The 19,553-nt window shown below is 46.5% G+C and overlaps 1 protein-coding gene across 1 annotated transcript in view; it reads right to left on the bottom strand.

Moving 5' to 3' along the window:
• Positions 1 to 16,158, bottom strand: part of PPP1R14C (protein phosphatase 1 regulatory inhibitor subunit 14C) — a 69,998-nt gene extending 53,840 nt beyond the window's left edge. The window contains exon 1 of the mRNA XM_064158307.1: positions 15,710 to 16,158. Coding sequence (XP_064014377.1) covers positions 15,710 to 15,991 — 282 coding nt within the window. The 5' untranslated portion in view covers positions 15,992 to 16,158. The remainder of the gene's footprint in view (positions 1 to 15,709) is intronic.
• Between the last annotated feature and the right edge of the window lie 3,395 nt (positions 16,159 to 19,553).

Here is a 19,553-nt window from a genome sequence, read left to right as displayed (position 1 = left end):
CTGTGCTGAGAGGAGTTACTTTTCATTATTAAGAGGAGGAATTCAACCATAATCCAAAAGTAGGGAATTCTGTTACCTTCCTTGGAAAAGAAACCTAAGACAAGAATTTCACAGAATCACAGAATTAAGCAGGTTGGAAAAGACCTTTAAGATCATTGAGTCCAACCTCTCACCCAACACCTAATTAACTAAGCCATGGCACCAAATGCCTCATGCAGCCTCCTTTTAAACACAGCTCTGAGCTCTGCCTGCTCTCAGGGGGAAAAGTACAGAGGCAAATGCTTTGCTCCTGCCCCAGCTGACAGCAATCGACTCAGTATCGCAGTATCACCGAGGTTGGAAGAGACCTCATAGATCATCAAGTCCAACCCTTTACCACAGAGCTCAAGGCCAGACCATGGCACCAAGTGCCACGTCCAGTCCTGCCTTGAACAGCTCCAGGGACGGCGACTCCACCACCTCCCCGGGCAGCCCATTCCAGTGTCCAATGACTCTCTCAGTGAAGAACTTTCTCCTCACCTCCAGCCTAAATCTCCCCTGGCACAGCCTGAGGCTGTGTCCTCTTGTTCTGGTGCTGGCCACCTGAGAGAAGAGAGCAACCTCCCCCTGGCCACAACCACCCCTCAGGTAGTTGTAGACAGCAATAAGGTCTCCCCTGAGCCTCCTCTTCTCCAGGCTAACCAATCCCAGCTCCCTCAGCCTCTCCTTGTAGGGCTGTGCTCAAGGCCTCTCCCCAGCCTCGTCGCCCTTCTCTGGACACGCTCAAGCATCTCAATGTCCCTTCTAAACTGGGGGGCCCAGAACTGAACACAGTACTCAAGGTGTGGTCTAACCAGTGCAGAGTACTCCTCCAAACACCACACTGGGGTTCACATCACTGACTGAAGCAGCAGCCAGAAAGTGTCCTCCTCTTTGGGGATGAAGCACAACATTATTCCAGAACACCTAGACATTTTTTTTAAGAATAAAAGAGAAGGGGGTGGGGGGGAATATTCTTCAGGTATTATCCTTTAAAATGTGAAGCTCAAGGCATTCTTTCTGTTCAAAGCAAAGGTGTCAAAATGCTAGAGTTAATTAAGCCACCTCTGTTGGGAATAGTAATAGTAAGTGTAGTGATTCTATAGAATTGTTTGAGTATGGTACACTGGAGCATAAGCCATGGACAGGTGAGAGTGCACAAGCTCAGAAGTGCTGAGTTAAGATAAAATGGAAGGTTGGAATGACCCTAAAGAATGGTGTGACTGTACTAGTTTGAAGCTAGCTAGAATGTTTTGGTGAGAAGGACTAGATCATAGGCTGTGAAATGAAAACAAGAGTGATGTCTACTTCCCTCATAGGTTTGCTGAGATGTATAAGTCAAAACACAGGTAACACACTGGGCATCACTCTTACTGGGGCTGCTGGCTGAGCTGCATCTCTCTAACCTCACCCTCTATTTTGGGCTAATCCACTTTGCTTCCTAACCCTCTGGCTGAACTTCCATTCTTCCTTGGGACTGGGGTAAGATTGAGAGGGGTGGGAGGAAGGTGAAGGAGTGGTTGAGAGCCCCTTCTGGGGACTCATGTTTCTGGGAGGGCTGTTGTGTTCCTGTATTACATTTTACCTTGTCTATTTCTGTCTATAACTGTATATACTGTAAATATCTGCTTGTGTATTGAGCTAAGCTGTAAATATAAGCTTCATTCATATTTCCAGAGCTGGCTGAGTCTAGTCTGGGTGATCTTCAAAAGTGTGTGGGGGAGGGGAACACCCAAACCATCACAGAAACAAATACAAAGAAATGTAAGGCTGGAGCCTGTGGTTTTCGCCTATCTCTGCTGACTGAGATTGCTCAAACACGACGTACATGTTGTTGAGAGAATATGATGAATGTCTATGCCAATTAGTATGTAATTTCTAATGCAAGTACATGCAACCAATTACAGTTTAATACAATTTGTAGCCTTCTGATGAAAGGCATAAAAACACATGTTTGGAATGCAATGCACTTAGCTTGCATCAAGCTGCTCCCCGTTCTCTTCAATCACAGAGAACGGTGACGGGGGCAGCCACCCTGCAAGGGGGACTGCACACCTCAAAGTTATCATTCTAATGCTAGCATCAGTTAGGAACTCGAGCAACTAGCATCCTGTTTTTTCCCAGGTTCTGCTAAATCAATTCTATGAAATAACAAGCACCTTTCTCCCCATCTGCAGGCACCTAGGCAAGACAGATTTTGCTATAAATGACCTACAACACAATCAGTTTTGATACTCCGGCCCCTCTACTGCAGTCATCACTTGATCCTGATGATTCCCAGACTAAGCACAGGTAGTAAAGTGCATTTAGAAATGTCACGGGTTTTGTTGAATAAGCTGATGACATTCAATATTGTGCTGCCTTTGCGCCAGCCTCAAAAAGCTGGAACAAAGTATTGGAGAGCTTGAAGTTCTGATTTGTGGGAACTGAGGAAGGCAGTCAGCTACAGTGCATCCCTGTGTACCCTTGATGCAAGATGAAGGTTAGAAATATAGTGAATTGGTATGCTTGCCTTGTATAACATTTGTACAGAAGCATAGTAAATTTAGAACAAAGAACTGACAGCAGTCTGTGCCAAGGGAGGTTATTTTGCCCCTGTACTCAGCACTGGTCAGGCCACACCTTGAGTACTGTGTCCAGTTCTGGGCCCCTCAATTCAAGAAAGATGTTGAGGTGCTGGAAGGTGTCCAGAGAAGGGACAACAAAGCTGGTGAGGGGCCTGGAACACAAACCCTATGAGGAGAGGCTGAGGGAGCTGGGGGTGTTTAGCCTGCAGAAGAGGAGGCTCAGGGGTGATCTTATTACTGTCTACAACTACCTGAAGGGAGGCTGTAGCCAAGTGGGGGGGTGGCCTCTTCTCCCAGACAACCAGCAACAGAACAAGGGGACACAGTCTCAAGTTGTGCCAGGCAAAGTCTAGGCTGGATGTTAGGAGGAAGTTGTTGTCAGAGAGAGTGATTGGCATTGGAATGGGCTGCCCAGGGAGGTGGTGGAGGCACTGTCCCTGAAGGTATTCAAGAAAAGCCTGGATGAGGCACTTAGTGCCATGGTCTAGTTGACTGGATAGGGCTGGATGATAGGTTGGACTGGATGATCTTGGAGGTCTCTTCCAACCTGGTTGATTCTATGATTCTATGATTGCCAACACCTCACTGTTATCCAAGAAGAATGTTAAAAACAGTATTTTACCCAATCACTGTACTCCATAACTGGTGGAGTTACCACAAATTGTAGATGGCATATAAAAAGATTGCTTCAATAGCAATAAATGGCTTCAGCTTCAAGTACTACATCCACATATCCTTGTGTGGCTGTTGTTTAGTCCAGCACTAACTAATATATACAGCGACACTGATTCGTAACGTAAGAGGCTTCCTGTTCCAGTTGCTGCTCCCAGTTCCCAGGTTCTGGGGGTGTTGGTCTTCTCCCCTGTGCAGGCTGCAGGTCAGGAGGTTGCTGGCTTTGTTGTGCCTTTTCTGCAAACAGGCTATGGTAATTGTGCTTTGTGTCATTTCCAGCAAAGCTCTTCATCGCGACTCAGAGTGGGGGGTTTTGTTTTGTGTATGGGCAGAGGGGCTTGTGAGAGCAGGCTGTGTTAACCCAAGACAGTCTGTATTTGGTGCCCAATGTGAGGCCTGAAAAAGCAGGACATGTTTAACCAAGACAGTCAATTTTGGCAGAAGACTAAAGGGTTGAGATAACAAGAAGATTCAATTCAGCCTTGAAGTTTGCTAAGAAAGTTTTACATAAGGTTTGTGGTTTGGTGTTGGCTTTTTTTTCCTGTGACGTGTTTGCTATGTTGATGCATTTGCTTTCCAGGGGTGCCTGCAGCCAACGTGCTGGGGTCCTGTGTGTGTATTCTGGGGTGCTGGTCTGTCACCTCAGGAAAACAGCTTAGAGCTGTGCCGTTGCCATGTTGGTTACTGGCGTGTTAGGTTTCATCCAGTGTGATGCAGGTCTTTCCCAAGAATATGACCTGAAGATCTGACTCAGGGCTGGATAATTATGAGTGTGAGAAAGTATGGAGAAGTGCCTAGGCTGGTGGTCACCTCCAGCAGTTTGGAATTTCACCCCTGAGCAAGTGTAAAATCCTGACAAGCTGGTGGAATGTTTGGGAAAAGTCTTACATTGGTTCCCAAGAGACAGAAATCACTGCAATGCACTGGGGCTTGGCCCATGCTTATCAAACCCTTCTCATCGCTGTTCAGAGTGGTCAAGGGCAAGAGAAGGTCTGTGAACCCACAGGCAGACTGGAGAGCACTGTGGCTATTCCTCCCCAGACCTCAACAGCAGGCATGGCAGCTGCACCAGAGAACCAGCCTATGTCAGTATCAGCTGTCCTTGTATAGAAAAAGAAACATACAAAGAAAGCAGCTCACCTGGCAAAGGATGAGGGTGAATCAGGATCAAGAGGGGAACAAGAGGAAGAGCCAGAGGTAGTCACTAAGTCTTTATCTCTGGCCCTGGCTAATGGTCAAGGGCAAACGTTGGATGAAATGACTAGCAGGCTCTGGCAATCTAAGGGAAGCCTCTCTTCCTCTGTGCAGGTCTTCACAGGTTTACCTGTGAAAGAACTGGCCCAGAAAGTTAAGTAAATCCAAGTGAAAATGTCCTGTTCCCATCTGGATGGTCCCATGTTTCAGCTGTCAGGAGCAGATACTTCCCTGTGCAAGAAGTGAATCTGTGAGGTACATACCATGGCATACCCTGTGATTTTACTTATGTGACCTCAGGGAGGTCATAAGGAAGTGTCATGGAAAAACTTATTGCAGTCCCAGCTGTGCAAGCCTGTGAATTACAAAGAAAATCTCCACAGAAGAACACTGCCTCAATTCACAGTGGAAAATCACCCAAAGAGAGCAGACAAGCTGATACTGCTTCTGATCCTCCTGAAGGAACTCTCAAAGCATCTTCACAAGGTGCAAGTGATTCCAGACAGAATTAGAGGGGCCCTGCCTTCACCCACATGAGGGAGAGGTACAGCTGGGTTTATCAGACTGTACAGAACTGCTGCCTTGGCTAGCTGAACGCACGAGAGTACAAAGCTTTAGTAGATACAGACAGTGCAATCTGATGTCATCCAGCTACAATTAGAACTCACCTGTATTTCCAATATGACAGGGGGATCTCAGCAGCTGGACATGTTCATTTTGCTCCTGTACTCTGCACTGGTTAGACCACACCTTGAGTACTGTGCTCAGTTCTGGGCCCCCCAGTTTAGGAGGGACATTGAGATGCTTGAGCGTGTCCAGAGAAGGGCGACGAGGCTGGGGAGAGGCCTTGAGCACAGCCCTACGAGGAGAGGCTGAGGGAGCTGGGATTGGTTAGCCTGGAGAAGAGAAGGCTCAGGGGTGACCTTATTGCTGTCTACAACTACCTGAAGGATGGTTGTGGCCAGGAGGAGGTTGCTCTCTTCTCTCAGGTGGCCAGCGCCAGAACAAGAGGACACAGCCTCAAGCTGCGGCAGGGGAAATTTAAGCTTGAGGTGAGGAGAAAGTTCTTCACTGAGAGAGTCATTGGATGCTGGAATGGGCTGCTGAGGAAGGTGGTGGAGTCCTCATCCCTGGAGGTGTTTAAGAGGAGGCTGGATGAGACAGTTAGTGTCATGGTTTGGCTGGCTAATTAGAAGGGCAAGGTGATAGGTTGGACTCATTCTTAGAGGTCTTTTCCTACCTGGTTAATTCTGTGATGCTGACCACCAGCAAGCCACAGCTTGCTTTCAGTTGAAGGAATGGAAGAAGTCATTGGAACTGACTGCCCTAGGGGTGGAAACACAGCCCCACCATTTAGTGGTCATGGACTGATCCAGACTGTACTGGAATAGGGTGAAGCTCCATAGCAGATAAAAGTCTTCTGTGTACCACAAAGCAATCTCGTCTTAAGTGAGAATGGACAGTGAATGATGTACAATGTATATTGTCTGATGTTAATTGCTGCTGGGCAAGACATAAATGGTGTAGAATAAGAGGTGGAGAACGTCTTGGGTTGAGTTGAATCTGCTGATGATACTCAATACCATGCTGCCATCATGCCAACTTCAAAATGAAAGTGCTGGCTGGAGTGTTCTGAGGCTTGAAGTTCAGATGGTAACATGAGAGGCTTCCTGTTTTGGTTCCAGACTCCCATTTCCAGGTTTTTGGGGTGTTGGCCTGCTGTGCAGGCTGCAGTTCAGAAGTAGGTTGTAGCTTCTGTTGCTGCTTCTTCATTTTGCTATGCTTTTTCTGCAAACAGGCTAAGGAAACTGTACTGCATTGTTTCCAGTGGAACTCTTTATCTCAACCCAGAGATGGTTTTTTTACATTACTTTCCCTCCAGTCTGGGTTTGGGTCAAGGTGCTTATGAGAGCAGGCTGTGTTAACCTGGGACAAGCTATTTACATTTCACACTGGAGTGAAAATCCAGATAATACCATCCCAAGCAAGGATTGGTCTTTTGTTCATAGAGTCACAGAATGTTAGGGGTTGAAAAGGACCTCCAGAGATCATCCAATCCCCCTGCCAAAGCCAGATCACCTAGAGCAGGTCACACAGGAATACATCCAGATGGGTCTTGAAAGTCTTCAGAGGAGGAGACTCCACCACATCTATGAGCAGTCTGCTCCAGAGCTTTCACAGTAAAGAGGTTTTTCCTCATGTTGAGGTGGAACTTCCTATGTTGTAGTTAGTGTCCATTGCCCCCTGTCTTTTTAACAGGACATCATTGTCTTAAAAGAGCCTGCCCCCCTCTTCTTGACACCCACACCTCAGATATTTATAAACATTAATAAGATCTCCTCTCAGTCTTCTCTTCTCCAGGCTAAACAGCCCCAGGTCTCTCAGCCTTTCCCTCTCAGATGTTCCAGACCCTTCATCATCCTCATAGTCTCCACTGGACACTCTCCAGTATATCCCTGTCCCTTTTGAACTGCAGAATCCAGAACTGGACACAATACTACAGATGTGGTGTCACCAGGTGTTCTAGAGTACTCAAAATTCCTTTCTTCTTTCCCCCCCACCCCACACCATGGCTTTCAATGGTAGAAGGTAGCACTAAAACTGCTTTTCCCCCCCCCTCCCTGCAGGCTTGAGGGGAGAACAGCAAAAGGCACTTTCCTGCATGTGAGCTTGAAAAAGTTTGTCTTTCTCTGCTTTATGAAATTGTATGGAGATTATATGAGGAGAAACACCATATAACCAAGTTATTCCTTTAAAAAAGTAAGTTAAAAAACACAAAGAGCTTCTCTTTAAACAGGAAAGCAGACCCTGTGACCTCCTTCCCAATTCTGTGCTCTGGAAAATAATCCTATTAAGACAGTGGGATAAGAGATTTTTTTTTAGTCATTGATTGTGCCATCATTTGCATTTACCAACTCCGACACAGAACTGTGTGGTCCCTTTGCTGGCAGCACAGTCAGAGTCGTGAGTGCTCCTCCATCGCTTGCAGAGCAACAGCACTGCACAAGCTAAGCATTTAATTACCAGCAGGCCACTTCAATGCTATCTTTTGTACTAGCTTTGCTCCACATGCTGAAGAGTATTACACTGAATCAAGCTACCATCATTCTGATAATTATGAATCAATTAAACTACCATCATTCTGATAATTAAAGATCTATAGTACTTGGTATGATTTTTCTCTAGGCTTAAATCAACTAGATCTGCACTACTGATAAGCATATGGATTCAAAAGATTCAAGATGACTTGTGGGGCTGTCATCTGCATTTTCCCTCCTGAAAATAGTTAAAAGATATCACACTGAACTCGTTCCAAGAATAGATACCACACTCCCTAGAGCAAAAAAAAACACCAAATCAGTAACAGTTCTGCTGTTCAAAAACAATCCTCAGAATTAAATACTTATCACTTCAAAGAAGATTTTGTTTGTTTCAGTGGGTACTTCTGCTCAGATGATTCACTCTGTCACACTGCTGCTACATGGACTGCATACAGCAGAGATTTTATCCTCCCTTCTCCAAAATTAATAGCTTCTAGAAATCTTGACTTCCATAATTCCACATGTCACATGGCGAAGACAGCATAAGAAACTGCCAGTGTTTCATGACAGGCAGCCAAAAGCTGCAGTGACACAGATGGATGGCCATGTATAACCTACTCAATTTGTACTGTCAAACAGAAGTTTGTGGACTTAGATGTAAGGAAGGGAAATAAAAAGAGAAGAGGAAAAAAATGACAGCTTTGCTTTCTTACACTGCAGGCAGACATGAGGCTAAATTGGTATTGCTTTCTCTTTAGCACCTGTGTTAACAAAAGACAAGGTGACCACAATTTGGACTGAATCAGGCTAGACATGGGATAGCATAGTTTTTTTCCTTGGCATTCATTCCCTGTAGTCTCAGAGCACCACTTCACACACATTGTGTACAGTAACAGGCACTACAAAATTGTTCAGGGATTTTTCAGTTGGTTTGGGGGCCAAGCACAGCACCTCCTCAGTGGCTGGACACAAGCTAATCTCAAGGGAGAACTATGAGAATGCAAACAGGACTTCAGCAAGCCTTAACAAGGAATGAACCAATAGAGAATTCATTTTGTCTCGTGACTACCCTGAGCTATCACATTCACTTCTAAAATGAAGTCTTACTTCAGGTACAACATGTTTTTATCTGGATATAATAGTTATTTAGAAGCATTCCCTACACCTTTTAGGAACAAGCAGATGTGTCATGAGAGACATACTCTCCTCATCTAAACACATTTATTTTTGTTTCAGGTGTCTGCTTCCATAGTACAGTTTAGATCAGCTAATGTGAAGCTATGAGAACATGGGAGAGATTCCACTCAGTCAGAATACAGAGGTACAGGGGGACCAGGAGTGCTCAGGTCAGCCCAGCATCTTCAAAGAAGATGGTGTCAGGTTGACAGTTGGACTCTATCATCTTGGAGGTCTTTTCCAATGGAAACAATTCTGTGATCTTATGATTCTATAACCAGCTCTCAGCTCTCTGATGATAATCCATGTAGCAGTTTAACTGTGCTACAAAAGCGCTAACATATCCAAGCCATACTCAAGTCCAAAAGTAACGTGGATGAGCTTGAGTGGGACAAAGGGGTAGATTGACTGGTTCCTCCACTTCTCCCTTCAGCTGTATGCTCACTGCATGATTTACAGCACAGTTCATAATTACTTTTTAGTACACATTTTTTCCACTACATCCACATTCTGTTTCCACCCTCTCCCCACCCTTATTACCCTAGATAATCAAGCCCTGACTATGTAAAGCAGTGTGCCTAAAGGCAGAAGAGCCTTTGTAGCCATAACGGTTGGGAGCCACCATTTTTAAGTAGCAAGACTATAAAATATTGAGTGATGCAAGCAATCAATTATTTCTTTGTCTTGTTATAAAACAACCACACCCAGCAATTCAAGAAACAGACCAGTTGAATCTTGAACGGAGAGGGGGAAAGCACAGAAGCTGTGCTATGGAATAGCTGATGAAAGATGAGCATTTATGTTGCAAAGCTTCTAAACTATGTCAAGAGGACTGCTAATGGTTAAGATAAAAACAGTGAATCATGACTGGTGCAGAAAGAACATCCAGATTATAGAAAGCCCAAATAGTAGAAAAATAACTGTCTTAAATTCTTTTGCATGTAAAAAGGAGAAAAGTAGCTTACTGGTGGTACATTTCCTACTATATTGGAGTCTTTAGAATTCAGGATCAGAGTTTAAGCAGCCATTTAGCAACAAAAGACTCTGGCTTCACAACCGTCAGGTGCTTGGCACCCTCACAGGTACTTAAGCCCTCTCCTTCTCTGGAAGAAGCACTATTCATTTTGAAAGGGTTGTTTTACAGCAACATGCACTTTATAGGCCATTTTTGGCTTCCTGTTTTCTGCTCTTGGAATTCAAATGCCTTGCTGCGGTTGTTACACGATACAAGAAGCCTTTGCTACATCAGCACTGCCCGCGTCCTTTGTAGCTCTCTGATCGCAGCAACCTGTCAGCTGACATAGCTGTGTCAAACAGCATCGCAGCCCTCAAGACAGTGCTCCAAAGTTCACACCTCTCTAGTGTGGAGATCTGACATCTGTAACAGCCATCCAATAACCCAAATCTATTTCTAAGCAATCCGATAGACCTCCAAGTACTTTACTCCAGTGTACCTAGACTGTAATACTCAATACCCTGAAGAAAGCCTTTCTTATGCTTCCTACTGACTTGCATCCCTTTCAGGAGTGACGCCTTCTAACTTTCACAGCCCTCTCGGTCTCTTTGCACTTTTGATCCATTTAGAAAGGAGTCCACACGTAATTCCTGCTTTCGAGATCTCAGGCCAAGTTAGAGGAAGTCTATTGAGAGTCAGCAAAGTTTGTTTCTGTAGTGTTTTATTCAGCAATTTCCTGAACGCCTTTCTGAGAAATGAATAATTCATTTTAAACATTACCTCACCATAGCCTAAGGAATAAGGAGTACCTGGTCATACCATCAGGTCCACATCACTACGTGGCAGCCTAAGCATCATGCTGACCAGGCTGTTTTGCAAAGGATGGGCTGTTTGAGGTGTGGGGTGAAGCCCTTTAAGTCCTTGCACCATTTTAGCATTCTTTCAAACTCAGGAGCAAAACAGATCACTGGTAACCATAGCAACTGCCTCACACACAGGATCTGCAGGGTGTGCAGAGCCACTGACCCATGAGCAAGTGGGATGGAGAACGTGGTCCATACCGGGCAGATGGTCACTGCCTCCTCATAAATACAGACCCAGAAATCAGGAAGAGAGAAAGTTCCAACCAAGTCCATCAAACCACAAGGCATATCCATTTGGATGCACACACAAGGGAACTAACACCTTGTGCAGCATCTAGTTGGCAACATACCCAGCAGTGCTCTTGGTAGACCACCACCACCCATCAGTCTGCACCTAGCTCCAATAGGCAAAACATACTTTCTAAGCTACAGTCAAGGCAGCAACCGGTTCAGGGCTCGAGGTTAAGGGACTAGAATGCCTCTTGCAAAAACCCATCCTTTTCAGAAAGCCTGACACTGACAACTCACCTTGTTGCAACCCTCCACCCGCCCTTTACACCTTGCCACTAGCTTTGCCACTATGGCCAAAACATTGGTGCAGCATGAGAGGAAAAGAAAGGCCAGGAAGTTTTCACTTCTGTGATCTCTCTCTCCAGCCTAAACAAGGGTCTTCCTTTTGTCATCTCCTGTCTAGCACCAACTAGCTCGAACCGAAACATGTAACGACTGACAGATTCACTGATGCTACAAATGAGGGACGAGCTGTTACTGTCAGCATATCCCAGGAGCTTCAGGAAGACAACCAAACAGGGTGCTCCCCAGCAGTGTAGTCAAGAGCACCCAAGAGAAGAGAGTTCAGTCCATGCAGGACCAAGTTAAATCACTCCCTTCTCTCCCAGCTATATCCCAAGAATAGCTTTTTAAGGCAATGGTCACATTTGCCCTACTAACATCATATCCCTTATCCATTTCAGAGCTTCTTGCCACTCGTTTCTTTACAGTACTTACAACAGGAGGTGGAAGGAAATCTTACATATGACAATTCTCAGCCTGACATAGCTTTGTATTCTTAAAAGGGAATGCCTGAGGGGGCAAATTTTTCAATCGAGTTCCAGGGTATTTTGCCCTGAAAAAAAAAAAGGAATAACCTTGGACACAAATCCCTGTTACTTCCAGACCAACACCATATTCTCTGACAAGCACTAATTTCTCACATGACATACACTAATAAAATAGTTGATTATCCAACTAAGCTCAGCAATATCTCACACTAGAAGGTAAGTTGTACGTTCAACTTCCAGAGCACAAAATCTAAGAGCTCACTTGATTTGTACATCAAATCTCTACAATAAAAACAAAATGCTCAGCTCACAGCACAAGCAAAATCTTTCTTCATTATTTACTAACACTGCAAAATTTGTGTGCCTATTTCATCAGCATTCTCCCCTTTATAGAGGATGGTGTAACTGTGGCAGACAAGACCTCTGAGTGTAGTAATTCCCCTCGAAGTTGAATGGTTCCTGGGGATAAATCCAGTGGCATTTATTATTATTATTATTAATAGAGTTGCACAACTCTGGCAGGTACACACACTGTAGATCATACATCTGGAAAACCAGACTGCCATCACTCATGATGAACTACAAGTAACACACCATTAGGGGATGAATAACAATGATGTAAGTTGTTCTGTGCAGCATTGTTTAGCAATTCTTGACCTACAATGCCCAAAACAAGTGTCTGTGGAACAACTATTTTTAGAACCAAGATGCATAGGAAAGGTCAACACCAAAGTCAGTGCAAGTCCTGCAATTAAGGCAATGCATTTTCAATATGTGTCTGTCCACAACCTGTTTCAGCATTCACAGAAACCAGAACAAATGGATTGCAGTATTTTTTTTAATGAAGCAGTTCCAGGAGCAGACAGCCACAGTGATTTCAAGCACATGACCCAAGTAAATTAGCCTGACAGGTTCTGCTGCCAAATGAATGCTGCTTAAGACTCTCTAGTCTTATTAAAGTTTTCAATGTTAGTAACCTTTTACCATTCAGACTGAGTTTTATCCCTAAAGACTGCATCATATGGTTTGGGTTGTAAGGGACGTCCAAAGGTCATCTAGTCCAGCTCCTTCTGCAGAATAGCAGGGGCATCTTCCATTAGATTAGGCTGCCCAGAGCCCTGTGACCTTGAATATCTCCAAGGATAGGGCCTCAACTACTGCCATGGGCAACCTGTTCCAGGGTTACACTACCCTCACAGTAAAGAGCTTCATCCTAATGTCCAACAAAAATCTACTCTAATTTAAAACCATTTCCCCTCATTCTGTTGCTACAGGCCTTTGTGAACATCCTTCTTGCTGGCCCTCCTCACGTCGAAGTGACCTTTCTAAAGCTGATTTTTCTATCACAGATCTGCTGGCAGCATCACGGATAGCCTCAGAGAGGTCTTTCTAAATCACTTCCACCCAACTCCATTATCCTGTTGGTGTCCAATTATTAAAACTAAAATTGTACCACTAAAGACAAGATCCATCAGAAAAAGAACACAAACAAATCTGTCTCCTCATTTCTCAACCTTGCCTCCTAATGTGTCACCAAGCCAAGACAGGTTTATAGCTGACTTAACTTGCAAGTACTTGATGATCTATGAATACAGGTCTAGTTTTGAATGAATAAAGGGAGTCTTTCTGCAAGTATCCACTTACTGATGAATTTCATCATAATTTAACAGAAAGCATTATTTAAATGGGGAAAAAAACCCATTAGCAGGCACTACATTGTGCAATTCCAGAGAGAAATACGAGTTTTCCTGCAGACTTTTGGTGCACCACACAAGCACCCTCCTACTTATTTCTGCTCTTCCCAGGAATGGAGCAGATTGCACCTTAGAAACAGAACTCCAAATCAGAATAGCGATGAAATACTGAGACTGGCTAGTGATGAAACACTGAGGCTGGTTAGCTCTTCCAGGATTAGCATTTCAATGGCTCTTTCAGATCGTTTCAGAATTTGTGTCATTACATCGGGAAGCTATAGTAGACCTTCCACAGAAGTGAAAACGAGCAATTCCCAACACCCCCCCCCCCACCCTGCCTCAGACAGGGTTATTATCTGTCTGCATAGGTGATTAAGTTTCAGCCTGAAAGCTACATCTGTAAGCCTAAAAGTAATTCAAGCAGATTCAAGTAAAGCATCTTACATTATATTGCTATTGCCTTTAATCACTACACTCATCCTGCATCTTCAACTTTATTCTGATAGCATATTAATTGCTCGACCTTTTCATTACTGTCATCCGTGCTGACACTGGCTGGAGATCATGCATAACAGCAAAGAGCAGAAGACTTGAAACATTTTGCCCTCAACCTTCAATGCTAAAAACATTGAGCTGTTGTGGCAAATCATTTCCTCCCTAAATGTCACCTTAGAAATCACATTGTAAAAAAGTTAATTTTATACAGCCATATATGGTCCCCATCTTAATGCAGTTGTCCTTCTATTTCAGCTGGAAGCAGCAACGACAGTAAAGAATTCCTTCCCCCCCACACCTTTACAGTATTCAAATAATTGGCTTGCCAGAGCAGCAATAATTGCTCTGGACCTTGGTTTGGGGCCTTTGTTACACAGAAAAACTACGCCTATATGTCAAAAGCACACAGCCCACCTAAACAAGCTTGGTGTTTTTGAATGAGAGCCAAACCAGTAGGCCAGCTACGAGCTACACTATCAGCTCACTCGGACAAAATCAGCAGTTCATGCAAGCTGTTTTAAGCACTTCGGACCTCAGAAAATCCTTGCAGTCTACAGGCTCTGTGGTCCAACAAATCAGGAAGCTAGAAAGGCGAGTCGCACCAATCTGAAGAGTTACAACTGCTTATTTTTAGCCACAGTTCCCATTTGTATCGTTCCTTCCCTTAGTTCACAGATGTGAACAGTGACGGGAGGTTAGCTGGTCACACACACATTTTTTATGAGGGCAAATCCTCCTGAAAAAGGCGATGATCAACTACTTAAGTGAAAGGATGTTTCTTTAAACATTCGTATTCTGTATGTGCAAGATACTCAGCCCCTTACACACATCTGACTTCCTCTACAGCCAATATCTTAACCAGGAGCCCCGGGGTAAGCTGCTGGCTGCAGAGTTGCTAGCTGCAAAATTGGTATTTGGTTTCAACAAATGTCACTTCAGAAGTACCCAATGGAAGTGAATCAGATTACCGATGAGAAAAGGATGCACAAACCTCAGTTTAGACTTAACATTTTGAACCTTTACAACAGCAAATACCCAGAGGTAGGACTCCCTGGGGACTAGAAGGTCTACATTTCTAATGGAGCATTGACAAAATCGAGTACTGATAGTTCCTATTGCTTACAACGTTGTCATTTCTGTATGGAAGAGAGTTACTATGCCTCTGGATTATCTCGGAAAATCCTTTTATCTGCCTATCCTTCATTCTTGTAACACTTCTTACCCGGAGTAACAGAAAACAAACAAAAAAAGGTTCTATACCTACGAACGTGATACAAGCCCCAAGCATTTTCGATTCTCATCCTAACGACGCTACTGCTCATTGTAATGGTCCAGTTAGTACGCACCCCGCTCCCGGAGGACGGAGCAATACAAAACCGCGGTGTAGCGGGGAGCAGAGTTCTTCAGCCGCCACAGCCGCCTCCGCCCAGGCGCCGCACAGCTCACTCCTCCTCCCCCCACCCCGCCCCAGCACAGCGCTCTCCCCTCCGGCTGCCACGGCGAGCTCGCGTCTAACGGGAACCGACACCCGCCCGGCCAAGGAAGGACCCTCCACGCCCCGCCCTGAGGGCACGCAGGGACAGCAGCTCCCGGCCACACACCGCGCCGGGAGCCCTGCGCCGCCCGGTACCCCAGGCCCTGCCACAAACGCCGGGACGCCCCGGGTGCGGAGCGGCCGCTCTGCAGGCGGCTGTGTGGGAGCAGCCACCAGTGCCCCGAGGGCAGTGCTCTGCCGCTCGCCTCGCGGGGGAGCAGCACCCCTGCCCGGCGGCGGGGCACCGCGGAGGCACGGGGCGGCGGCAAGGAGGGGGGCGGGGGGCCGGGAATGTCATTTGGAGGTGGCGGTGCCAGCTCTCCCCTGCCCGCAGCCAAAACACGACGCGAGGCGGGAGAAGGATGCCGAGGGCCAGGGAGGCAGTGGCAGGCGGGGGGACTGCGGGGGTACCGGAAAGCCCGCCACCCCGGCCCCGCACCTCGCAGCCGTAGAGCTGCCCCAACTGCTCCACGATCCACTCCTCCAGCACCAGCCGCTTCCGCAGCTCCTTCCGATCGTATTTCACCGTCACTTTCCCCTGCTGGTGGCGCCGCTGCTGGACCTGCACCACCGCCGCCGGAGCCGACACTGAGTCCTCCCGGGAGGCACCGCCGGAGGAGCCGCTGCTCCCGCCGCCGCCGCGGGGGCTCTGAAAGAAAACACGGTTCCCGCCGCCGCCGCCCGCTGCCGCCGTCTCGCTGCCCCCGGTCGCCACCGACATGCTCCGCTCCGCCGCGGCTCCCGCCGAGCCGAAAGGCGCCCGCCCGCCGCTACCGCCGGGCCGCAGCAGCCGCCGGTTGCGCGTGTGCCTTGCTCCCCCGCACCTGCCGTTTAAAGCCTCTCATAGCACATCGGCGCAGCCTGCCCCGCCGCCGGGAGGGCTGGACCCAAACCGGCGGGAGGCGGAGACAGACGAGGGGTGGCACGGCACAGCCCGCCCGCCCCCGCTGCCGCCCGCCCCTCCGCGCTGGCAACGTGTCCCGGCCCCGCAGCGGCGCGGAGCACCCCAAACGAGCCACGGTGCCAGCGGCCGAGCCTCCGGGCCGCCTCGGTGGCAGCGCGGCGCTGACGGCTGCTCGTCGCCTGACGTGGAGTGGCGCTCCGAGGGGAAAGAAGGGCAGAGGATGAATCGTTTTAGGGCAGAGAACTCGAACAGAGAGCAAGCGTGTAGAGCTGTCAGCAGTCAGTGTGACGATTGGCCACTCGGCGCTGGCCGTCGTTCTCCAAGGGACCGGTTAGTAGCGTCTTCAGCAGCTTCGTATCTCACGAGGCACGGAATGAAGCGCCAGTGGTCCACTGCATGCACCAACATGTCCCTGCGACTGCAAGGCAGCAGCCGCCTTAACGCTGTGCAGGGTAAGGGCGCTGGGCTGCCCTTGCTAGCAAAGAGATATGCCTGTGACGAAGGGCAGAAACTACCCATTCCTCCTCTTATGCAGGCCGGAGACTCCAGTGCCCGGTGTCCCAAAGCTTGAGTACTGCTCTGGGGGCTGCCATAGGGGAGACACTAAGGGGCAGCAGGGAAAGTGGCATGGATCGCTGGCCATAATTACCTGAGTGATCTGCTTCGGTCGAATCGTTGCAGCTGTTTGGTATGCTTGTGTGGTAGCGGTGGCATTTCAGCCTCTTCTGCTCTTTGCATTTGACACAGCACCGAACCGCGGGCTAGCATTTGGCCTTTGAGCCTTATCAAACTATTTAAGTAAATCTCAGATTGTGCCACTAAAGAGATCATAATCAAAAGTGACCAAGAGATAAAAGCTTAGTAGTGGTCTTAAATGCTATGACAGCGTGCAGATTTTCCTCTAAAAAAGCTCCATTTCTCCAAAGCAAAGCACATAAAGTTAATGTTTTCATCTGTGCACAGGGACCAAGTGATTTTCAGAGATACCAAGCAACTGCAACTCGGCATCAGTGCAGTTCGCACTTGTGGGATGTGGCTTTTTCTCAGTCTTCCTTCAAGTCTGAGTCTTTGCAATAAACCTGTCTCGTCCCCTGAGCAGTCTTCTCTGCCACTATCCAATCAAATCTCGACTTCCAGCTGCAACTGGGAAGTGCTGCCTGCCTGAATTAACAGTCTGGGCATGGGTAAATGCAGTAGGAAAACACCATCATCAACGACTTGTTCTTAGAGAAACCAAAAAGATACAGCGGAGTCTTTGAAAGAGGGGAGCGGCTGCCTTTAGAACTTCTGTGTTTGGAGTGGCCTATAATTTGGGTCGTCAGCTCTGCATGTGGTGTCGGAAGTCTGGTGCTGACGTTCTCAACCACAAAACTCGAAACTTTCTTGTTTACAGCAGGAACTTTTTCATCTTTATAAACTGGTTTTGTCTTCAGTTGCTTAGGGGAAAATTGATTAATACCCAAAAAAGAGGTAAATATTGCACAAGAAGCTTTTAAGATACACGGTGTGCCTCATACTTGATGTTCCATGTGATGCAAAGAAGAAATAGCTGAACTAGCACTGTAATAGGATATTTCCAGCAGGCAAAAAATGCCAAGGTGTTCCACACTGAACCTAAGCTGGCAAAAAAATACAGAGATTTTTGTTCCCTGCTGTAGCAAGTATCAAGTGTACAGATGGCTAAAATATTCTCACTGGCTCTGAGTGTGAGACTTTCAAAAGTCTCAGCAGAAGGACTTCTTCAGTGCTATTATTAACAGGATATTATAATCACTGCAGACATTTTAAACCTGGGACCTGCTATTCAAATAGCACTTCCACAATACTCTGGAAGGAGAGGATAAGGTAGAGGGGATTAAAAAGCATGTCCTCAGAGGCTATCATTTCAGAGTGACAGTTCTAACATAATGCATAGTGGTTGGTAAAAGTGGGTGGATGAGAAACTGGCAGAGCAGTCAGCATTGTCGTAAGGCAGTTTTATATGCCATCGTTTTTTTTTCATTCAGCTTTTAAAGCAAGTGCATTCCTCAGGAAGCCAGGGCAAAAAGTGCTGCCAAGAATCTTCCTTGCAACGATTTTGCTTCATTTGAAAGAAAGATCTAGTTGTTTAAAAGTCAAAGTTGAGCAAAAACGTTTAGATCTGCTAATACACTGGGAATGAGCAATGCAGCCCTGTGTGGGCACAATCTCTACTTTGCTCCTGAGTAGCTGGAGGCGTACGAGAGCATTTCTTGGAGTTAAAAGTTTCCTTGCAAGTACTTCTCTATACCACAACAGAACCATTAACGGTTATACCCGTAACAAAGACAAGAGTTACTGTCGCAGAGTCGCAGGAACAGTCCTTTCCAAACCTTCAGCCCCAGTTTCAGACCTACTTCGAGGAATGAATTCTGGGCTTAACAGATCACACTTCATAGGTGCAGCTACTAAAACAAAATCATAGAGCTGCATTTAATCTAAAATTAATGTTTGATCAGTCGAATGCAATGGGAAATAAAACGCAACATCAAGGAAATACTGTGCTCAGTGTGATCATGTCCAGGTCTCTCTCACTATTTGGTTTAGTGGCAACACAGCCTCAAGCTACGCCAGGGGAAATTTAGGCTGGAGGTGAGGAGAAAGTTCTTCACTGAGAGAGTCACTGGACACTGGAATGGGCTGCCTGGGGAGGTGGTGGAGTTGCCGTCCCTGGGGCTGTTCAAGGCAAGATTGGACGTGGCACTTGGTGCCATGGTCTAGCCTTGAGCTCTGGGGTAAAGGGTTGGACTTGATGATCTATGAGGTCTCTTCCAACCTTGGTGATACTGTGAACTTGGTAGAGTAGGGCTAATGGTTGGACCTGATGACATCAAGAGTCTTTTACAGCCTGAATGGATCTATGATTGTGTCAGGTGACAGAATAAGAACGAGCAGGCAAACACCAAAGGCAGAGGTACACTTGCATCACATGCACGTCCCTGTGCTTCTTTCCCAGATCACATGGAAATCTCTTGTGCATGTAAGCAAAATTAAACTGTATCCACCTCCCATGCATGTATTGCATGGCACTAACTTGTTTTCTAGGCAAATAAAATATCCAAATGCAACTGGACTATTTAATTCTGGAGACACACAACGATCCTTCAGCCTCCACGGCCCTGCACATTAACTGCCTGTTCGCTTTTTGTAACCCTGTTTAACAGCAAGTACATTCTCTTCCTAAACAACTGATGTGTCTGTCAATGTCAGTGTTTCTGTGGCTGAAAGGTTCTTCTCTAGGCAAATTTGCTACTTAGGAATTAAAGTTTAGCCTTGTTATCTTCAGTGACAGATTAAATCCCCCTTTCCCTATGCTGTCAAATAGTACACTGGCCAATCAAAGCCCGTTTATATGCCGCTC

This window comes from Pogoniulus pusillus, chromosome 18, assembly GCF_015220805.1.
Source record: "Pogoniulus pusillus isolate bPogPus1 chromosome 18, bPogPus1.pri, whole genome shotgun sequence".
Lineage (NCBI taxonomy): Eukaryota > Metazoa > Chordata > Aves > Piciformes > Lybiidae > Pogoniulus > Pogoniulus pusillus.
This window is presented reverse-complemented; position numbering and strand designations above follow the sequence as displayed.